Consider the following 22,074-nt stretch of genomic DNA (forward strand, 5'->3'; position numbering starts at 1 on the left):
TTTTCTTTTTTCTCTCTTTTTTTAATTCTTTTTAAATGGTCATTTGGATTGTTTCCAGTGTGGAATTATTACAAAATAATAATACTCTGAGCATTCATGTATAAGTTTTCTGTGGACAGATGTTTTTCTTTCTCTGAGGCAAATATCCAAGAGTGGAACTGCTGGGTCATCTGGTAAGTATATTCTAACATTTTAAGAAACTTCACTTTGTGAAATTACTTTATCATTTTGTATACCCACCAGCTACATATGAGATTTCCAGTTGCTTCGTGTCCTCACCAACACTTGGTATTGTTAGTCTTTTCAATCTCTGCTATTCTAGTATGGGCACGGTAGTATCTCATTGTGGTTTTAAGTTGTATTGCTCTAATCACCAATGATGTTGAGACTCTTTGTGTGCCTTCTTACCACCCACATATTTTCCTTTGTGTGGTGTCTATTAAAATATTATTTCATTTTATTATGGGATTGTTTTATTATTATTGAGTTACAAGAGAACACTATATTATCTGGATACAAGTCCTTTTTCAAATATATGCCTTACAGATATTTTCTGTTAATTAATAGCTTTCCTTTCTCATTTCCTTATGTGTTTGGCAAGCTAATGGTTTTAGTCTTTTTGAAGTCCAATTTGCTAATTTTTCCTTATGGCTCAAGCTCTTTGTGTGCTACATAAGAAACTTTACCTGATCCCAGATCACAAAGATTTTCTCCTATGTTTTCTTCTAGAAAGTTTATGTTGTTAGCTCTTAGATTTAGGTCTACGATCTGTTTTAATTTAAGTTTTGCATATGCTGTGAAGAATAAGTCAAGGTGCTTTTCTTAATCTAGAAATCCAGTTATGCCAGCATAATTTATTTACTCGTGATTAATTTACTCTTGCCTTACTCCACAGCTATCCTTACACCATCACCACACTGTCCTGATTATTGTAGCTTTTACAGTAAGTACTCAAATCAGACAGAATAAGTCCTCCAATTTTGTTCTTTTTAAAAATTGGTTTGACAATTCTAGATCCTTTGTGAATGCTGGTTTTGTTTGTTTGTTTGTTTGTTTGTTTGTTTGTTTGTTTTTTGTAATCTCTACACTTACCATGGGCTAGAACTCACAACCCCAACATCAAGAATTGTATGCTCCACAACAGAGCCAGCCAGGTGTCCTAAAAGTGCTGCATTTTTAATAATGTTTAATGTCTGGAACATATAGCATAGATAATGCCATACAATTTTACAGACAAAGAAGCCACAGACATAAAAATATGGGTGACTTCACATGATGAAGTTGGGTTCCTATCTCTTTGTGGTCATATCTCATTTTCCTACTAGAATGTCAGTTCCACAAGAACAAAGACTGTGTATGCTTTCTTCACCTTCAAATCCCCAGTAAAACAGTGTTCATGGTAGGTTTCAACAAATATCTGTTGAACAAGAAAAGGAATTGGGGCCAAGAGAAATCGAGTAACTTGTTTCTGGTACCAAAGACAAGAGCAGGAACTGCAGGCAGAACTTCAGTTTCCAAACTGTTGATTTAATATTTTCCCATCACACAATATGCCTGTGGGAGACAGAAGAAGAAGGAGAAAGGAGAAAAAAAAAGTGAATGACAGAGGAGGTAGATAAGAGCATTATTGGAGGAATTTTTTAAAAAGGTTTTAGTTTTGATACATCTCAGTCTATAGTCTGCAGCTCCCCGCCACTAAACGTTTACACATTTATTCTTTCTTTGAGACACTTTTTAAAATGCAGAGGAATATCCAGATGATTCATAGATCTAAAACCATAGCCTAAGCAGGACACATTTCCTTCCTGAGCATGGTGCTAGGAAAACAGAGAACAGATACACAAAGTCAGAAAGGATCCCTGGGGTCAGCAGCAGACAGACCCCAGCTAGACCATCCTGGACTGACAGTCCTATTTGGAAAGATCTTCAGGGAGCAGTATTTGGCAGGGTCCACAGCCCCCTCCCCAAACAATTTAATTCAGAAAGGGCTTCCATATTTTTAAAAAACCTTTAAACTATAGTTCTTGTTTTTAAACCTGGGAAACTAGGTGTAAAAAAAATAATAACAGCATGGTGTTAATCTGAGAAGGAAAGGAAGTGAACGGGATAAGGAATGGACAACTATCTAAATGCAGAGGTTGCTCTGACTCCACAGCCTCTAATTCATGTGGCATGTAATCTTCTTAAACAATGATTATAGATTCTAAATGTGCATTCGAAGGGGCTGGAATTGTCATTAATTACTCTGCAATATCCCGTTGACCAAATTCTTCCCTCAAGTAAATACATGTGGCTTCCACTAAAATTAATGGGTGTCACTTATAGGTAAGTGAAAGAATTTGGTTCTGTGACCTCACAAGGCACTGTGAAGACTGGGATTTATAAACAATGATTAAGGAAGATTTCTACCAGAAGCAGTCAGCAATAGGGAAGAAATGAAATGTCTTTATTTCAACTCAGTAAAAACAAAACAAAACAAAACCCAAAAATTTGTGTCTAGACTTTGTTCAGGGCAAGATGTTAGGTACTGCTGGGGGAATCCAAGCTAAGACATGGACGTCCTCCTTTGACCTGCTGCCAAATCCGCAGGGGAGAGGCCTGATCAACATCTCTTACATCTGGTTCATTTCCTCAATTCTCAGCTTTAAATGCTTAAACTCTCACTTTCTCCAGCTGAGATTAGGTCTTGCTGGTAAGACGCATCATGTTTGTAATGACTTGCTTAATGCCTATTTTCTCCTCCCACTTCAACAAGAGAGCGATCACATTTATCTTATCATGAAGTCTGGGGATATCTTGGTGAGGACAAAGGTTCTGGAGCCAGTAGCCTGTGTCCAAATCTCAGTTCTGTCACTCACTCTTTGTGTGACTTTGGGCAGAAGATGATTATTTTAGGCCTATAGAATATCAGAACTAGAAATAAAAATTCTCGGAGGTAGGTGACCCAATGATCCGCGTTCTAGACAGAACTAACTTTCTCTGGAGTGTAATTTTGAAGCTCCTTAATAGAGTTTTGACTACGCAAATCTTTCTCTTTCCTCTTGAGAAATGCCAGATGCAAATGTTATGCCTCACTACCACATCACCTTCCACCTGTCCTCCAGACAGTCAGCTTTAACTGTAGCACATTCCTACCTCAGGGCCTTTGCACTTATTGTTCCCTCCACCTAGAAGGCTCTTTCTCCAGAGAGCTATATGGCTCACTCCTCCAACTCATCCAGGTCCCTACTAAGTTAAAATGTCCTCGTAGGAGCTCCTCCAATTACCCTTGCTAAAATAGCCTCTTCCCATCCAATCACTCTGCTCGCCTTTTTTAATACTATTCACCCTACCTGGCATCTATACATTAACTTATTTTACCCTATTTTGTCCACTCGAATGTAAGTACTCTGAGGGCAGAGGTGCTGCTTTGGTCACTGCCATATCTCCAGCACATAGAACACTGTCGGATATATAGTAAGTGCTCAATAGCTAGTCAGTATAGAAGAAACAAATCTCAATCTTCTTTTCTCATTGTGAGACACTCGACACTGTTGTTCTCAGGCAGGGCACCCTCCCATGGGGGGTATACAGACAATGGCAAATCTTAAAATTAGTTTCCTCACAAGTAAATAAACGGTGCCATTTCGCTTTAGATGGGAATGGGACATGGGATTCAGAAGCATTTGATAAACGTGTGAGTGATGAATTCAGCCATTTAAAGATCCCAAAGCTCATATGAGGGAAAATATCTTACAAGAAAATCAAATCAAATTTAAAAATTTTTTAAATATTTTATTTATTTATTCATGAAAGACACACAGAGAGAAAGAGGCAGAGACAGAAGCCGGCTCCCCAGAGGGAGCCCGATGTAGGACTCAATCCTGGGACACCCGGATCACGACCTGACACTCAAACTCTAGCCACCCAAGTGCCCTCAAATATAAATTTTTAAATTTTATTTAGTAAAAAGAACCTTGATTTTTTTCTAGACTTCTACTCTGTAGGTCATATCCTGCTTTTCATTCTTTGCATCTCAACTTAGACAAAACTTCCCTCTTTAAAACTTTTCCATGACTGCTTCAAATTGGACTTATGTGCCCCCCATATGTCCCCATGGAACCCCAAACTTACCCTATAAAGGCTCTTAACACCATATATTGTAATTGCCTGTTTACTCATTTATATCCCTCATCCCATCTGCTGACCCCCACCCCCTGTCCCCCGACACACACTGTCACCTCTTCACCTCCTACCCCTGGGTCACAAGCTTCAGGAGAGACAAGCACAGGTTAGTTACCTTCACTGAGCAGTTTACATTCAGCACAAAATGTGTGAATAAAATTTGTGAGATCAACTAATCATATAAGTTCCACTTAAGAATAGGCACAGATAAATCATTATTTGTTTTAAATGGAAAATTTATAATGTACAGACTTTAATAATAAAAATGGTGGTGTGACTTTTCAGGCACAATTTTATTCTGGGTGCCTGTGGTTTGGAAGTCACGAGTGGTCAGTTCCAGGTCAGCATTGTTTTCTTGCCTTCCTCTGTATTACAAATCTGCCCATAGATAAAATTAGAAAACAGAAAAATTATAAAATCAGTGAGCACACATGCCAAAACAAAATTTATAATGTAGAGAAGGGAGAAAGGAATGTTCTGGAAGCCCTCAATAGTTCATGTTTCATACTCAGGGAGAAAGAACTTATAAAAAACCGATGAAGTCATGATGTCACATGATGTCACAGCTCAAGAAGTCATGATGTCACTCGCTCCAATAATTGGCAATTGCCACTCCTGTGCTCCTGTGAACATCAGCAAGTCACTCACTGAAGGATGAAGCTCTGAAGAAGGAACTTTAGGCTGGATACCATTTCCAGCTGTATAATTCTCTCCCCTTCAAGAATACGGATCAAAGGCAGTAAGCAAGAAGAGCATTATTACAGAAGTGATCCTGAACCCTCTCCAGCTTATACAGAAATAGATAGCATTTGCCTACTTGGTACTTCTCAGTCTATCATGTCAATCATGGCGTGGAAAGTCAGGTCTGGAGATTGCTCCCCCTATAGTTTGACTGGGGACAGCTTAGGCAGGGCAAGTTTCTGGAGCCCATATATTCCACTCAATTCCAGATTACAATAAGAAAAAAACCCTCAGGAATGACAAAGACTACAGAAGCAAAAATTCAAAACAAATTTTAGTTAAATCAAGGATAGCGGCAACTGAAAAGCCTGATGGACTCAAGGCAGACTAAGGTGCGCTGATAACAAAGACCCTCCATGAATACAGTAGGAAGTCCAACTATCTGCTTGCACATGTGCACGTGCAATTAGAGTTTCCAACATTGACAAGTATTGCATATGAGCAAACTATCTTAGTGGAATATTCCACAAACTCAACAAAGATATGAATATGAATACCTAATTTTAGAAACTGTTAATAAACTCACTTATACACCAGCAGGTGAGCTGTAGTATATAATAATGAGCATCCAGGAACTCTCAAACAGGAAGGTCTTCCATTGTCTGATTCATTCATTCAATGCCCTCAGATGGATCCTTTTGGACCTTACATGAACCATGGGGTGTATCTTGAGAAACATTGCAATAGGACAATTACCCAATCAGCTATAAATTTTAGCTTCCAATACAGCCAACTGCTTGTGAGGATTAAAAAAATGAACAGGCCTGGGGAGCTTATAAATTAGTAGGCATTCAATAAATATTTAGAGGAATTGTGTATTGAGATCAAAGGAATGTAAATGACTAGTATTGTTGGAAATAATGAAAACATTTTCATTATGTGCAGTATTTCATGTGCAGTCTTGAGAATAAATGCAATCCTTTCTACACTCTGGTCTCCAGATTTATTTTACTGTACCTAGAACCCAGTGACCTGTATCAGTAAGTCATCCATTAACACGTGGAAGATAAATTGCAATGGGAATAGCATCTTGGTGACCAGGTATGAGTCTGCAGTTATAAAACAGGCCCAAAGTCTGGGTTTCCAGTTAATTTGGCAACAAGTGTGCATGAGCACAAACCATAATTTTATAATATGCTCAAGGCTTGGGAATTGGTGCCTCAGCTAATAAGTGGAAGTAGCTATAAAACACTGTGAGATTTGATTTAGCCTTTTTCATCTTGTACACCTGCTATGAAAATATCTGCAGTAAAAGAAAATCAGATACAGTGAATAATTCACAACATGAATTCTCTTGTGTGGATGGGAGGTAAGTGGTGTTTGCCTTTGTCTCATTTTATATGGGAAAGTCTACAGCTATAGTAGAGTCTATACCATTCTAGAATGGCAAACTAGGGGCATCAGGGTGGCCTAGTTGGTTAAGCATCTGCCGTCAGCTCAGGTTATGATCCTGGGGTCCTGTGATTGAGCCCCACATCGGGCTCCCTGCTCAGCAAGGAGCCTGCTTCTCCTTCTCCCTCGCTTGCCACTCTGCCTACTTGTGTTCTCTCTCTCTCTCTCTTTCTGTCAAATAAATAAATACAATCTTTAAAAATAAGTAAATAAATAAAATGGCAAACTAAAGATTCTAAGCTAGCAACAGGTAGTGCAAGGTTGATGTAAATTTGGTGGTTGCCTAGAGTCTTACCAAACTGTATAGCGGGCTGGCTATAGGAAACTCTTTTCCTTGTCGTTGCCTTTTTTTTTTTTTTTCTTTCTTTTGTCTGTGCAGGGTAAATAGATTATAAATTGTGTGATACCACAAAGCCTAAGAAAGAATGCAAGGCTACTGTTAGCATAATCTATCAGAGCATACCAGTTTTGCTTTTCTATCCAAAACCACTTGACCTGTGTCCTTGAACTTGATGCCCAGGACTTCATCTATTTTTTTCAGAGAACCTTGAAGGTCAGAGGACCACAGAATGAGAAAGGAGGCAGATAAATGAGTGTATTAATAATGGTTTTAGACTTTCTGTATCTTATGATATTTCAACATTTTGGGGACCTTATGGACCCAGGGGAGAGTGCCCCTGCCAGGGCTAGCTAATTCCTAAAGATAATATCTGATTAATGATCACAACTTTCATGTGCAAACTAATCAATCCTGAGTCCATATCCCCTAAGCATCTCCTTTATCTAACTCTCTCATGCACCAAGCCAATGTTTCTCTTCCCTAAATCATCTCATGGCCAGGCACCAGGAAACTAGAGACCTCCCTTATAATCTGAATGCCACAAGAATTATTCAAACTAGCCAATCTACTACTGACTCTGCCTTATCTTATCTTTTCTGCAGAAACCCCAAGAGTCGTTGGCCTAGGCTTTCCTGACCAAACCTGGTGCTCCTCTTGTGGCCGAATATGGCATGGCATTGCTCCCCAATCTGAGGAAATGTAAGTAATAAATTCTTTTCTCGATGGTATTGGCTTCTCTGTGTTGTCACTCAGTCACCTCCACAAATTAGAATCTCATGGCTACAAATGAGACCATGGGCTTTTGTAGTTATTCTCAGAGACATGCTTGCGTGGCCTCATATCTGACTCAGAAATGATCTACTCAAAAACAAAAACAAAAACAAAAACAAAAACAAAAACAAAACAAAACAAAACAAAAAAAGAAATGATCTACTTTCATAAAGACATCATGAATGACTATAATACATAGGCCAAAAAAAAACACATAGGCCAGGATGGGAGCCAGGCCCTCTCTTCATCTCTGCCTATTTCCCATGTGGCCCGCTAATGCATGGGGAAGAACAATCTTATTGACTTTCTATCATGGCACTAAAGTCCAGAAAACTTGTGTAACCTACTGAAAAATGGAGGAGCACGGGTCTGTAGAGGAAGTGAAAAAGTAGAGCCCTGCTCTCCTGATTCCTCATATGGAGCCACCAATGATGATGATAGCTGTAAACATTTATTTACCTAGTGCCTAGCTCTGTGCCCAGTGTTTCACACATGTCATTTCATTGCACTCTCACAACAAAGCTATGAGGTAAGTACATTATCGTTTTAGAGATAAGAATTTAGAGATAGAGATCACTGGTCCAAGGGACCTGGGACCAGACAAACCAACCCTAAACCATAGTCTATGCTCTAAACCTCTACCCTATACTACATCTGTCAAGGCTGAACAAGGCTCCATCTCCCCCATGACACAGAATTCAAGGGCACAGTTCCTTTTGTGAATGAAACATCAGTCTGAAAACTTCAGCCCCTGGTTGGCATCTTCAACTGGCTAGTGGATGGTGCCATATTGCCTTCCAAACCAAACATACTTTTGATAGCTATTCACAAGCATGGCCAGCCTTAGCAACATTGTGAAATAGGCTACTGTCTTTAGTTGCAGTGATTGCTTTCCTTAGAATTCAGTGCTCTTGCTACCATTGCAGATGAACCAGATGACTCCACTTCCAGCATTGTCCTTTGTGGTCTGCGCTTTAGGTTCCAAATTATTTCCTTGTGTCTAAATCCATCAGAATTCCCCCTCTCCCCCCTTTTTCTAGATACATCAAGGGTTCTAGCTTCAAATGGACCTGGATTCTAATGCTAGCTGTACAGCTTTTAGCTGTGTGTCCTCCATCTCCATTTTCCTCATCTATAAAATTACCATGGTAGCATGGACTTCCTTAGCTCTTTTTATAAAGATAAAGATGATACACCATGTGCCCATAATGCATCATGTAATTGATGCTCTATAATGATATTTCGGTCTTGAAGAATTGTTCCCCAATTTTCACCTGTACTATTTCAATATAGAGCAATCACATTGGTTCCTAGAGCCACAAAAGTATCAGCCTCTTTATAGGGTGGACAGACTTCAGAAAGATGGCTTAATAAGCCAGCCATGAAAGTAAGCAGTGACCTAGCATACTTGCTAGGAATTCAAAAGAAATATAAGAAGTTCTGATAAAACTAGACAGTAGAACAAATGAAAATTAAGCAGTGGATCTAAGAAGAGAATGCAGTTTATGATTTTGCTAAATGTCTGCAGCTCTCATGTCATAAAATTCTAGAAAGAATGTTTTTAAATACATTCAGCAGAACTGATACAGGGAAAAGGCAGGAAGACAAGCATCATAAGGCAGAAGTCTTCATCTCTGCTCTGCTACTTATTGGCCATGTGATCTTGGGTATATCACGTGATCTCTATGGATGTCAATTTTCTTCTCTGTAAAATGAGAGTGTTGGACAAGATAGTCCTGGAGATTTCTTTCAGTTGTACCATTCTATGAGGTGATGAGTCTGACTCTACTATTGTACCTCCCCTTGTTCTCTGGAGATATTGTTACCACAATAATTACCATTGCCCCCAAGTAACATCACGTAGCAGAGTCTAGTCACGCACAGGAATTTCAGGCACTGTGACTGTGAATTCTAATCCCTTTTTGGTCACACCGTCATTGAATGACCTTGGGCAGGGCACGTAACTTCAGCTAACTGCCTCAGATGCCTCACCAGACAAAAACCTCCAGGGATTTACAGGATAAATTTCTCATTCCTTGTACTCCACAAGCTGCCCTCCAAATGCTTTTATAATACTTACCTTGGGACTATCCACGACAAATCATGAAATTAAGCTGATTCCCTGAATAATTTTCAATCATGATATGTCCCCACTTCCAACATAGAAGCCTATTTCTCCCTATTCAAACCAGAAATCATCTTTCAGGGGAAGCTAAATTTAAATAAAAACTTAAAAGGCTGAAAAATTGATCATTTTTGTGACAAACTCAAGGCTAAGAAGAAGAGCTAGTATACATTGTATGAACTAACCACCATGATGTCAATAGGCTGAAATAGAGAGTGGAAACCAAGGAGCGTTAATGCCAACCTTCAGCAAATATTTTTGGGCAGATGCATCTTATAATAGGATTGGTACTATAATCCCTGCCCTAAATTTAATGGACAAGAAGTTCAATATTTCTTTAATAATAATAAAATAATGGTAGCCATTTATTGTGCAAATATTATGTTTTACGGATTATGCCAAGGGCATTACACACCATGTCTGTTAGAATGTTTTCAGCTGTAAGTTAGAGTACCGAACTAAAATAGGTTAAGTAGTAAGAGTTTTCTGTCTTATAGCCATTGTTGGTGAAGTGGCTGTTTCCAGGGTTAGTTGATTAAGCAGCATAACAACATCACGGAGGATCCATCCTCCAACTCTGCCATTCTTGGCAGATGGGCAACGTCTCTCCTTGTGGTTGCACAATGGCTGCAATGATTCCAGGGGCCACACAGATATCTCAACATATAGAAGAGTGCACCTTCTACATCTTTCTATTGTTTAGGAAAGCCCTACCCTACAGTTTCCCTCACATCTTATTGTCGAGGATGAAATTATTTACCCGTACCTAAATCAATGGCAAGGGGAATGAGACTGCCAGTATCATATTAAACCAATCATGATTCACCCCTGGCTCACCTTCCTTGAACACATCAGTGGGACCACCTTCCCATATAAACCTTTCCACAGCAAAGAAGAGAAGGATTGGACTAGGAAATGGCAATTGTGTAGATAATCAACAGTGTTTGCTATGCATATATTATTATTTTAATAAATCATCTTTGAATTACTTATTATGCTTAGTTTGTAGATGATAAACTGAAGCTTAAAGAAGTCAAGTAAATTATCCAGAGTCACATACCTAGAAGTTGGGAAATCCTGTATTCTTAGTCACCATAAGTTCTGAAATTTCAATGTATGGGAAACACCAAGAGAGTTAATGAAAATGAGTCCAAAGTCCAGAACTCTACATCCAGAGATTCTGATCCAGTAGTCTAGGGTAGGAGCCCTCATTCTTCGTTTTTAGCAATCTCAGATAATTTGATGCTGGGGATTTATGAATCACATTTTGAGAAAGAGAGAGAATGTGATTAGCTATCACTTGAGTGGAGATCTGATTTTTTTTTTAAAAAAAGCTCTGATTTTCTGGAAGCTCCAGACCCACCATCAAACAAAAGCTATTGTCTACACAGGCCAGGCTCCATATAATGTCTATGTCTGGCTCACTAATTTAGAAAGGATGTAGATAAAACATGAAGGTTCAAGAACCTCTAAAAGTTAGGTCTTCTAAGTAGCCATTGAAGAATTTGGGAAGGTTTAGAGTGGAAGATAGTCAACTCTTTCGCTTAGAGAAGAGAGGAAGCCATCATAAACCTTCAAATATTGGCTAGGCTGTCGCATGCAAAGGATGCTTAGAGGTAGAATCAATTATCAGAAATCATGAAGAGATTCATTTTGCTTTATTATAAGGAAAAACAGTCTAATAATAACATTATGCAACAATGCAAAGGACTCTGTCTCATTCAAGCAGAGGTGGGCTGACCTACATCTGTCACAGATATTGTAGAAGGGATTCCTCAATTAAAAGGAAGTTTAAGCAGATGGCTCCTAAAACAGACTGTGGTCCTCTAATCTCATTCTCCACAAACTGACTTGTGCTAGATTTTTACTATGATCATTTCTGCTGAACACCTTGAAGTGCAATTTAATTTTCTTAATGTTGGTTTTATTAATATAATTAATATAGAATTATTTTATTAACACAACATTAATATATTGGATTCACAAATATATTAGTATAACTTCTATCTTAAATTACATTTCTAGTTTAATTTCTAAATGTATAATTCATGGGCAGCCCAGGTGGCTCAGCGGTTTAGCGCCACCTTCAGCCCAGGGCATGATCCTGGAGACCCGGGATCGAGTCCTACATCGGGCTCCCTGCATGGAGCCTGCTTCTCCCTCTGCCTGTGCCTCTCTCTCTCTCTCTCTCTCTCTGTGTGTGTGTGTGTGTGTCTCATGAATAAAAAAAATAAAATCTTTTTTTAAAAAGTGTAATTCATTTAAAAATTTAAGTTAGTTGTTTAAAATGAAAAAAATTTAAATTTATAAGTATCCTGTTTTCCCAAGTTGATGGGACACATCTGGCCCTCTTTTGTTTCTTTGTGGCATCTAACCCATAACCATGCTTATCATAGACACTTAAAAAATAGTTGGTAAACGAAAAGGATGGTCTAGAATGGGGGGTGATCCATCTAGATATAACACTGCACAAGATGAATATTGAGTAACTTGTAATATTTCTGTTCTTCTTACTACCATTCTTCCCTCTTTGGGCACTGAGCATTGTGGTTCTATTTGCAATATGTATCCTCCTCTCTCGTCGTCATTGATTGGGCCAGAAGTTAAAACAATTTACTATGAGGTAGATACACATAAAATGCAGACTCAGAAGCATGTTCCACTGAAGAAAAATGAAGCCAATGAGAGACAAAGAGTGAGTTCCTTGACTTCTCAACTCCTGGATCCCAAGTTCTTCCTGAGGATCAAGTGTAAATGTGCCTTTGGTCTCTGTGAGAAACCTCTGTGTCTTTATAAAATTCTTTCCTTCTTTTCTTCTTTTTTTCTTTTCCTCCTTCTCTTTTTTCCCTCCTTTCATCTTTTGCATTCTATGGAAGTTTAATTGGCTTTAGTTTATTTCAGCCAGAATCCTGAATCCAAATAAATTTGTCTCCAGCCTTGCTGTTGAGGTGACTGATGACAATACCCCATGTCCTGAAAACTCCAGGAAAGCTGAGAATTTAGAGAGCTCAGATAAAGAGAGAGCACCTGCATGCCACAAAATAGTTTGGAGAGTTGGAGATCAGAACTACTTCAGGCTGATTTCCTTACCACTCCAACCCTGAATCTGCAGGGGCACCAAAGCTTCTATGAAGACCTCACCGACAGACCACAAGTATCCTTATATCAAAAATTCCCCCCAACAGGAACAATGAGATAGGAAACAACCTATCAGTAAGGCAAGACTGCTCAAATGAGAGATGGGAATATTTGAGGTTATCTACAAACCCCTTGTTCCATAAAGAGTTTTTCCATATAACATTTTAGGTCTGCATAAGGCAATGCATCTAAAGTACAAACACATTTTACTATCTGTAAGGTACAATCAAAGGTGATTTTGAAATCACCTTCGTGAAATCACACAAATTTCAAAATCACCTTTATCAGGGTGTCTGGGTGGCTCAGTCAGTTAAGTGTCTGCCTTCAGCTCAGGTCATGATCTCAGGGTCCTGGGAGGGAGCCCTGCATCCAGCTCCCTGCTCAGCAGAGAGCCTGCTTCTCCCTCTCCCTCTGCTGCTCCCTCCGCTTGTGTGTGCTCTCTTTCTCTGTCAAATAAATGAAGTCTTTAAAAATAAGTGAGAACTCACATGAAGAATTCAGGTTTTATCCCTGAAGTGATTTTTTTTAAGATTTTATTTATTTATTCATGAGAGACAGAGAGATAGAGATAGAGATAGAGATAGAGAGAGAGAGAGAGAGAGAGAGGCAGAGACACAGGCAGAGGGAGAAGCAGGCTCCATGCAAGGAGCCCGATGTGGGACTCGATTCCCGGACCCCAGGATCACACTCTGGGCCAAAGGCAGACACTCAACTGCTGAGCCACCCAGGCGTCCCTCTGAAGTGATCTTTATAAAATGTTTTTTTAAATCCAGAATCCTGTCAAGGTATAAGCACTGTAGTGGCATCATGTTTGAAAATTTTCTATTTCCATTATTTTTCTACAGTTATCAGCTGGCATTCTTTTGTATTCTCCCCTCCCCCACCATCATTATCCTTTTAGATGCTCAAATGGACCCAAGTTTGTCCAAAGGGAGCCAGTATAATATGATTTCTCTATCATTTTGATATTATCCCATTGGTCTTTGAGCATTTACTTTCCAGCACACATTAATCTAGGCTCACCTTGTACTTTTTCTGTCTCAGACCTAGAATCAGGTATTTCTCCAAGGAGCTCTGTTCTTTTTAATAAAAAATGATATTTAGAAACCAAGATCAAGCTTCTAGGTGTGCTCATTGCTGATGGGATGTAACTGTATATAAACCTTTCAGTACACAGAACTAAGGAATACATTTTTTTCAAGAAATCATGAGTTCTTATTGATACCTCCAATTCAAATGCAATATCATAGAACTCTTCCTCTCTTTCTCCTATTTTGTATTTTTATCTTCTCCCACAATGAGAACCTTAGTTTCCAAAAAGTTTAAGATATTTTATCATTTGCTATATGCTTCAATACACTCAAAATAATCTCAGTATTACTCACCAATACCACCACAAAAAAATCTAAGTAAAATGAAATATTTTTAATGGTTCTTTCTGTTCAAAGAATATATTCTGCAAAAGTGTATTAACAATGTGCCTGAATTAATTCCATATTTTTTCTGTAGCTCTACAATTTGATATGCAGTTAAGTTCATTTGTTTCTATTTAGATTCAGTTTTAATGCTTTCCCTGTTTACTCTTTGGAATTAATTTTGTTTTAAAACTATGTATAATTTTTACATAGTTCAAAAGCCAAACTATATAAAAAGATAAACTCAGAGAAATCTTATTCCCATTCTTATCCTTTCTCTTATCATTATCCCTCTAAAGTGGTTATTTTTATGAGTTTATAATTATCCTTAATATTTTTATTTTTACAAATCTCTTTTTATTATTACTTTTTATTTTGATATTTAAGGAGGTTTCTATTTTTACTGTAGTGGTTACCTTTATACTAATACTTTGTAATTTTTAATGGACATAATTCCCCATTTCCTTAAATCGGCTTCTAAAATTGGTTTAGATCTTTAAGTAGTATCTTCTGATTCCCACTTATTACCTACATGCCAATCAGTGGTTTCATGTTACTTCCTCTTTTCCCTTTCTCTTCTCCAACATTTTCAGTTGCACTATTTCTAATTTAGAAGACTCTGTAATATTTACAGGCTATTCTTCCCACTTTGTTCCAGTCTTAGACCTTGAGTTAAATATAGTTGGTGCTCATCAGTAGCACTTTTGTTGCTATTTCCTCAATCATCTCCCAGTGGGATGCAGTTAATCATCTAGCAGACTGCTTGGGATAAGATTGTGATTACATATACTTTGATTTCTTGCATGTTTAAAACTATTTGCCTATAATCGTGATATTTAATGGACAGCAGGGCTACATAACACAGCTGTGTTTTTAAAAGTGGGAATGGAGACCTTTCAAGTAATCAAAAAGCAAAGATTGGTTAAATAAATAAATTATGCTCTAACAGTCTTCATAATGGAACCCTGATCCATATGGCCATCATACATGCTATAACTCCTGTGGAAAAGTATGAAATGATATATAAGCCTGGAATGGCCAAATTTGCTTTTAAGGTAGAAGGATGCTGTAAGTGTGTGTATGTAGCAAAAACCAGGTCAGAAAAAAAAAAAAAAAAAAAAAAAAAAAAAACCAGGTCAGAGATACATTTAAAAATTAGCAGTGATTTTCTCTGATTGATAGAATTATTGATGATTTTCAGATTCTCCTTTGTGTTTTTTTTTTTTTTGATTTTTCAAATTGTACCACTTGTGGGATTCAGTAAACAGTATTTTCTCTACAGAGAGAATACAGTATTTTTTAAAAAGCAAGGCAACGATCTAAAGTTTTCAAGGTTTATTTTTAATGTGTTGGTTTTAATCAATACCACAAGACAGGGTGTACCAAAGAAAGAGCAGCATGATCTAATTAGCAAGCTCAGGACAGTCTAGACTGGTCTCCGTGCTCTGCCATTGCTAAGTACTCAATCAATGTTGGCTGGTGATTCAGGAAACGAAAGTCAGTCAGTTCAGAGCAGAGCAATTTTGGGCAGCAGCATACTGCTTCTGAGTCAAGTCCTTGCCTCCCAGGATTGTGGTGAGGATTAAATGAAGTAGTATATATGGAAAATTGTTGGTCTTGTGTCTATCACTTCATCTAGGAGGGAAATCTAGATTATTAGCACCTTATTCTCAATAAGTAATGGGGATGTATCCAGATTTACTTACTCTGAAGAATATAAAAACAAAATGGACAGATAGCCAGGAAAAACAAAACAAAATGAAACAAAAAGCCCAAGGCAGTCGATGAGAGTGTTATAGAGAAACTCCGAGAGGAAGAGAAAGCTTATAGAGCATACATAGAGACAAAAGCAAGACAGAAACTGTTTAGAAATCATTAGACATTACAGGAGTTAGGGCTTCTAAGTAAGAGTGGAGGAAACCTGTGTCCCTAAATCACAACTGTGTTGTTATAATAAAAAGAAGTAAATGGAGTATACACCTGCTTTGTTAAGTATTCATTACAGGATAGTGAACTCATCACAGGTCTTCCAATGGCTTCCCCCATTGGAGCTGACCAAGAACAACACCCCAAGCAACTGAATTAGAATCTGAGTGTGTAATGCCAGGCCTAAAAGATTTTCTTAAAAAATCTCTTCAAGTGATTATGATGATCATCTGGGTTTAGGAGCCACTGGCCTATATACATGGCACCACCATCCATCTACTGGACAGTCTCAGAGTTAGTATTACAAGAACCCCCTCCTGGTACAAAAATCTCTCAAGAGATAAGCATTATGTGTTCTCCTTTCTGGACCTCAGTCTCTTGAAGACATTCTTGGTGAAGGATTCACTCCCTTGGAGATGGTCTTATACCATTATTTCCATCCATGACTGAAGACAAGACTTAGAGAAAAAAAATCACCCCTTGAACTTAATTTCCCATTAAAATGATGACCAACAGCCAGATTCTCTCTGACAGTGGAAACTGTTGAGGGGAGAAGACAAAGGCATACACATTGGTGAGGAAAGAGAATGAAAAACTTGAACATCTCAAGGACAATTCCTTTGGCTACTTCATCATTTGGTCCAATTAAGAAAGTCAGAAATAAATATGGATTTGATTTTATCTGATGGTTATTTAAGAGCTTTTGCTTATTTCTTTTTTACCTATTTTTGGTCCCCAGTTTTTAGAAGAGTCAAAATAAGATAATCTTCTTACAGTGATGTAATATTGCATTTCACCTGCTGAAAAACCAATCAATACTCCCATCGTGTTGATGTGTCATCCAATTTTGAGTGTTGCTACCTTGTTCTGGTTTAATCCTGATCTGTTACTTGTAAAATAAGGACATGCAAAGATAAAGGTAAAAACTTGAGTGTTCCTAAAAACCATTCACATTATAAAAATGTAAGAGAAAATATTTTTGCTCACAATCCTCAGTACACTGAGTGTACTCAGTGCTCTCCTGTATTCCTCATTATCTCTACCATCACATCCCTGGGATAGCCACCTCCCTTCAGCCCCAGACAGCTCACCTCGCCCATACACTGTGGATATTTTCTATTGTCTTGGCTTATCCTATTTCTAATAGGGGCCTTAGAAAGGATTTTCAGTTACTTGACTCCTCAATTCATATTCAAGTTACCAAAGTTACAAATTTAAAAACCTGAGTTTCATTGATTTCAGTTCAAACTACAGCTCTATTTATAAAACTAGTAAAATAAGAAAATCATTTTCAATTTTTTTCTGAGTTTCCAGAAACTCCATTTGACAGACTAAACTGCTCAAATAATCAGTTCCATCTGCAAATTTGATAAATTAGTCTTAATTTTAAACTGCATTTATAAAAGTAATATACTCAAATTTATTTTTACATGCTTCCAAGGTCTTACAGGACAAATTTATAATCCTAACAAGCAAAAACTTCCCTTGTTACACTGTGGTGAGTATAGCATAAAGATTTTGATTCACTATGTTTTACATCTGAAACTAATGTAACACTGTTGTGTCAACTATACTCAAATTAAGAAATTAGAAACAAAAAACATCCCTGGCATTTAAGCCAGGGATACAACTGTAATCCAGTAAATTATTGCAACTGTAATTAAGTACAAAAAAAATCATAAAGTTCTATTAAGCATTCTAGTTCAACATCTCTTATACTTTTTAATTTAAAGTCTCAAGATTACAAAGTTACCCATTTTATATTGAAATCACAAAGACAACCTTTTAGGGTAGGAATATGTTACGTTCTCTTGAAATAGCAAACATACTGGTCCTTTTTAGAGAAGCCTAATTTGGATAGATGGAATTCAGCAACCCCCTAGCCTAGGCTGGATTCAACTAATCTCTTTACTGCCTGATTGAACTCTGCATTCTTTTCATATTCTTTTGTCCAACTCTGTCCCCAAAAGCCCCCATTTGTTTAAAAACCATCATGTTTTCTTTCTTTATTCCAAAATTTGACCAAATCATAGTTCTTCCTTAAGGTTGATGTACTAAGCCTAAAAATCCCTTTGAAATGCACATGTACTAACTTGGATGAAAATCACACCACTACTTTCATCCTCCCAACACCACCAACACCACACACACAGTGGTTTGGATTACTCAAGAAGAGGCACAATGAGGGAACAGGCTATTATGCAATGTGTTTCAATGTCTCCTAAAAACATTTTTTGTTGATATTTGTTTAGAATGCTTTGTGGAAAGAACACAGGCCTTTTTGTAAGCAGTTTTTGAAAGGCTCGTCTCCAAGGCAGTTACAAACTCAAGACATTGCTAGGAGAAATTCTGTTGTATGAAGACTGTTAGAGCTGGAAGGGGTCTTATGGGTCATTTGGTTCAACCCCATGAGGTACAGAAAAGAAAACTGAGCTCTGAAGAGAGAGAACAAAGGAGGGAGAAATGCCTTTACTGAATATCTTCTATGTTCCTGACACTGTGCAATTTAACCTTCAATTAAGATACATAGAATGGCCCTTAACAATCCTTTCGGACTCGCTTTCCCCCTAGGACACACTGTAGTGCCGCCATGCTCCTCACGTTCACCCATCTCCTGGTCCTGCATCCTAAGCACATAGATTGGCCTTCCCTGCCATTCAGTCAGTAGAAGTAATCTGCCATTTTCTATTTTGAATTTCTAACCCAGCCTCATCTGTACCCAAATACTTTGTGATCAGAAGCCCAATTTTGATGGCCTGAAAGGTATAAAAAAGAAAGAAAGAAAGAAAGAAAGAAAGAAAGAAAGAAAGAAAGAAAGAAAGAAAAAGGAGAGAGAGAGAGAAAGAGAGAGAGAGAGATGAATAGCTAGGGACTCTTCCCAGAAGTTTAGAGAAGGGGAAGAAGTAAGACTGGACAGAGCTGGGGTATGAGGGCAGGGTCCAGGGGAGAATGGAGAGAGCAGAGCAGATTCACAGGTGCACAAGTAGGGCATGCAGGAAATAATGGTCAGAGCAGGAGCCCAGAGAAGGAGGATGTGGGCACAGGTTGAATTACTAACTGGAAGGAAGGAAGGATACTTCATTCTCCAAAGCAGGAGGAATGAAGGGGGATTGCCATAAATACCGCTGAGGATGTCGATGAGAAAACAGTTCAGGCAATCGCCCTAGGGTATGGGTTAAGGGGATGCAGGCTAAGTCGCACCGGGGATACAGACTGAGTGAACATGGAAGAACCTAAGCTCTAGACATCTCCATGAACTAACTAATGAGAGTAAGGACATGAATGAGCTGCAAGGATGCTGGAGTTTGAGATTTGGGGATGGGGCAGTTCTGAGGGATGGCACAGCAGGCAGGGCTTTGGAAAGACCAGCATGCCAAAGTAGAGGTCAGAGAAAAACCACTGGGCTTGAAGCCATGGATCAGTGAGTTAAGGGAGTCATCCTCGTGGACCCTGGCGTCACCCAGGGTTATGGGTGGCAGAATTTTTGGTGAGAGAAAGGTCATGAGTCTGCTGCCAAAATCTTTCATGACTACAGAGACTGATGAGCAGCCCCACATGATAGGGGTGACATAGGGATGAGGTGTGAGCCTCAAAGCCAAAGGGAATTTTATATGGGAGGGGTGGAATGGTAACCAGACAACAGCTTTGGAGATCAAGGCAGATACTGATTCCCAACTCCCAGCCTGAAGGACAGGACAGAGGGCAGGAGAGAGTGAGGCCCCTGCCCTTGAGCAGAATAAAGGGGGAGCAGGGAGCTCAGAAGACACTAAGTCTCAGCTGATGGCAGGAAACAGAAAAACATTTAGTAGAAATGTGAAGGATATAGAAATTCTGTTTATCACGGAAGAGAGTTTCAGAGGGCACAGTACAAAGTTGAATGGAGAGAGGCAGGAGAGAGGGAAAGCAAGCATTCTGACATGATCTAAATAACAGGATAAAGACTAAGGATGAGAGGAACAGGAGGCAGAGAGACCCCCGGCCTCAGCTTACTAGTCATGTGATCTGAGGTGAGGTACGTGCTCTCTGTGTGCCTCAGTTTCACATTGTAAGTGAGGATAATGCTAGCACATACCCAATAAGGTTGGTACTATGAGAACTGAATACATTAATATATCAAAGTACTTAGAAAATTCATCAGCATATAGTCATAGAAGAAGCACTAGCTTTAGAAGGAAAAAGATTCCTACTCCACACTTTCATTCAAGTGATGGATATCTGGGTATATCAAACATGGAATGACACATCACTGCTTCCTACCACTTCTGTGAAACAAAAACCCAGCATGCAAAAAAGAAAAGAAAAGAAGGGAAAGAAAAGAAAAGAAAAGAAAAAAATCTGTCAGAGTCACTGATAAGATTCAATTTCTTGCAAACATATCTATGGTAATTAATCATTACCTGTCATTTTTAAAGATTTATTTATGTATTTATTTATTTATTTATTTATTTAAAAGAGAGAGCCCGGTGGGGAAAAGGGGTAGAGGGAGAGAGAGAATTCTAAGCAGACTCCCTGCTGAGCTCAGACCCACCCCCCCTGACCCCCTAAATGCAGGGCTCCATCCCATGATGCTGAAGTCATGACCTGAGCTAAAATAAAGAGTTGGACAGGCAGTGAGGAGGGCACTTGATGGGATGAACACTGAGTATTATACTATATGTTGACAAATTGAATTTAAATAAAAAAATGTAAAAAATAAAATAAAGAGTTGGAGGCTTAGCTGACTGAGCCACTCAGCACCCCTTTTCTGTCTCTTGAAAGGAAGAAGAGATGAAAAAGTTGCTTAAGGACACTAAGAATCTGGAGTTATAAATGTCTAAGATGGACTAAGGACCACCTTACATTTATAATCTCATAAAGCTCTAAGATGTCTAATAGTCATCTAGTATGTAACTCAACAACAAAAATTAGGTAACCCTTCTTAAAAAAAATGGGCAAAGGACTTGGATAGACATTTTTCCAAAGATGATATACAAACAGCCAGTAAGCAAATGAAAAGATGTTCTACATCACTAATCATCAGAGAAACACAAATCAAAACCACAAAGGGTTACACCTCACACCCACTAAGATGGCAACTACCAAAATGAAAACAAGAAGTAGTGTTAGTGCGGGTACAGAGAAATTGGAACTCATGTGTGCTGCTGGTGCAAATATAAACCTGCGGAGCCCCCGTGGGAAAAGGCATGATGGTTCTTCAAAACATTAAAAATAGAATTACCATATGATCCAGTGATCCTACTTTAAGTTATATATTCGAAAGAATTGAAAGCAGGGCCTCAAACAGATACCTGTACGCTCGTGTCGTAGCAGCATTACAACAGCCAAAAAGTGAAGCAACCCAAGTGTCTGTTGATAAGCGAATAGACAAACAAAATGTGGTATATGCATGCAATGACATGTTCAGCCTTTTTAAAAATATTTTTTTAAAGATCTTATTTATTTACTTTAATTTTATTTAGATTCAGTCTGCCAATGTAGAGTATAACACCCAGTGCTCATTTCCAAATTCAGAGAAACAAAAAGCAGAATGGTGGTTACCAGAGGCTGGGAGGAAGGGGGAAAGGGGAGTTGTTATTTAATGGCTATAGTTCAGTTTTCCAAGATGAAAAAGTTCTGGAAATATGTTTCACCACGATGTAAATATACTTAACATTACGGAGCTGCACACATTAAAAATGGTTATGGTGGTAAATTTTATGTTGTTTTTTACTACAATAATAATTTTATTAAAAAAAAAAAAAGAGTCATCTAGTATTTCCCATCTCCCCAGTCCACTCTACTGTGGAATGAAAGGAAGCCCGGAGAAGGGAACCGAGTCATCCACAGTCACACAGTTCACAGAGGCAGAATAAGGACCAGAACCCAGGACTCTAACTGCAGCCACAGAGTTCCTGCTGTTTTCACTGTGCTCTCCATGAGAGGTGCTGAGGTAGCGGAAAGATGACACACTTGATTTATCAGTAGTGACAGTGGCATTCCACTGAACCTGAAAAGGATAAAGATTCTATCTACCCAGTGCTTATAAATGCTCATGTGCCTGTGCCCTTTCTCCAAATTTCACC

The 22,074-nt window shown here is 38.4% G+C and overlaps 1 protein-coding gene across 1 annotated transcript in view; it reads right to left on the reverse strand.

Moving 5' to 3' along the window:
- Positions 1 to 1,157: 1,157 nt before the first annotated feature.
- LOC144282312 (uncharacterized) overlaps positions 1,158 to 22,074 on the reverse strand; it is a 284,831-nt gene continuing 263,914 nt past the window's right edge. The window contains exon 7 of the mRNA XM_077845800.1: positions 1,158 to 1,554. Coding sequence (XP_077701926.1) covers positions 1,528 to 1,554 — 27 coding nt within the window. The 3' untranslated portion in view covers positions 1,158 to 1,527. The remainder of the gene's footprint in view (positions 1,555 to 22,074) is intronic.

This window comes from Canis aureus, chromosome 13 (assembly GCF_053574225.1).
Source record: "Canis aureus isolate CA01 chromosome 13, VMU_Caureus_v.1.0, whole genome shotgun sequence".
Taxonomy (NCBI): Eukaryota; Metazoa; Chordata; class Mammalia; order Carnivora; family Canidae; genus Canis; species Canis aureus.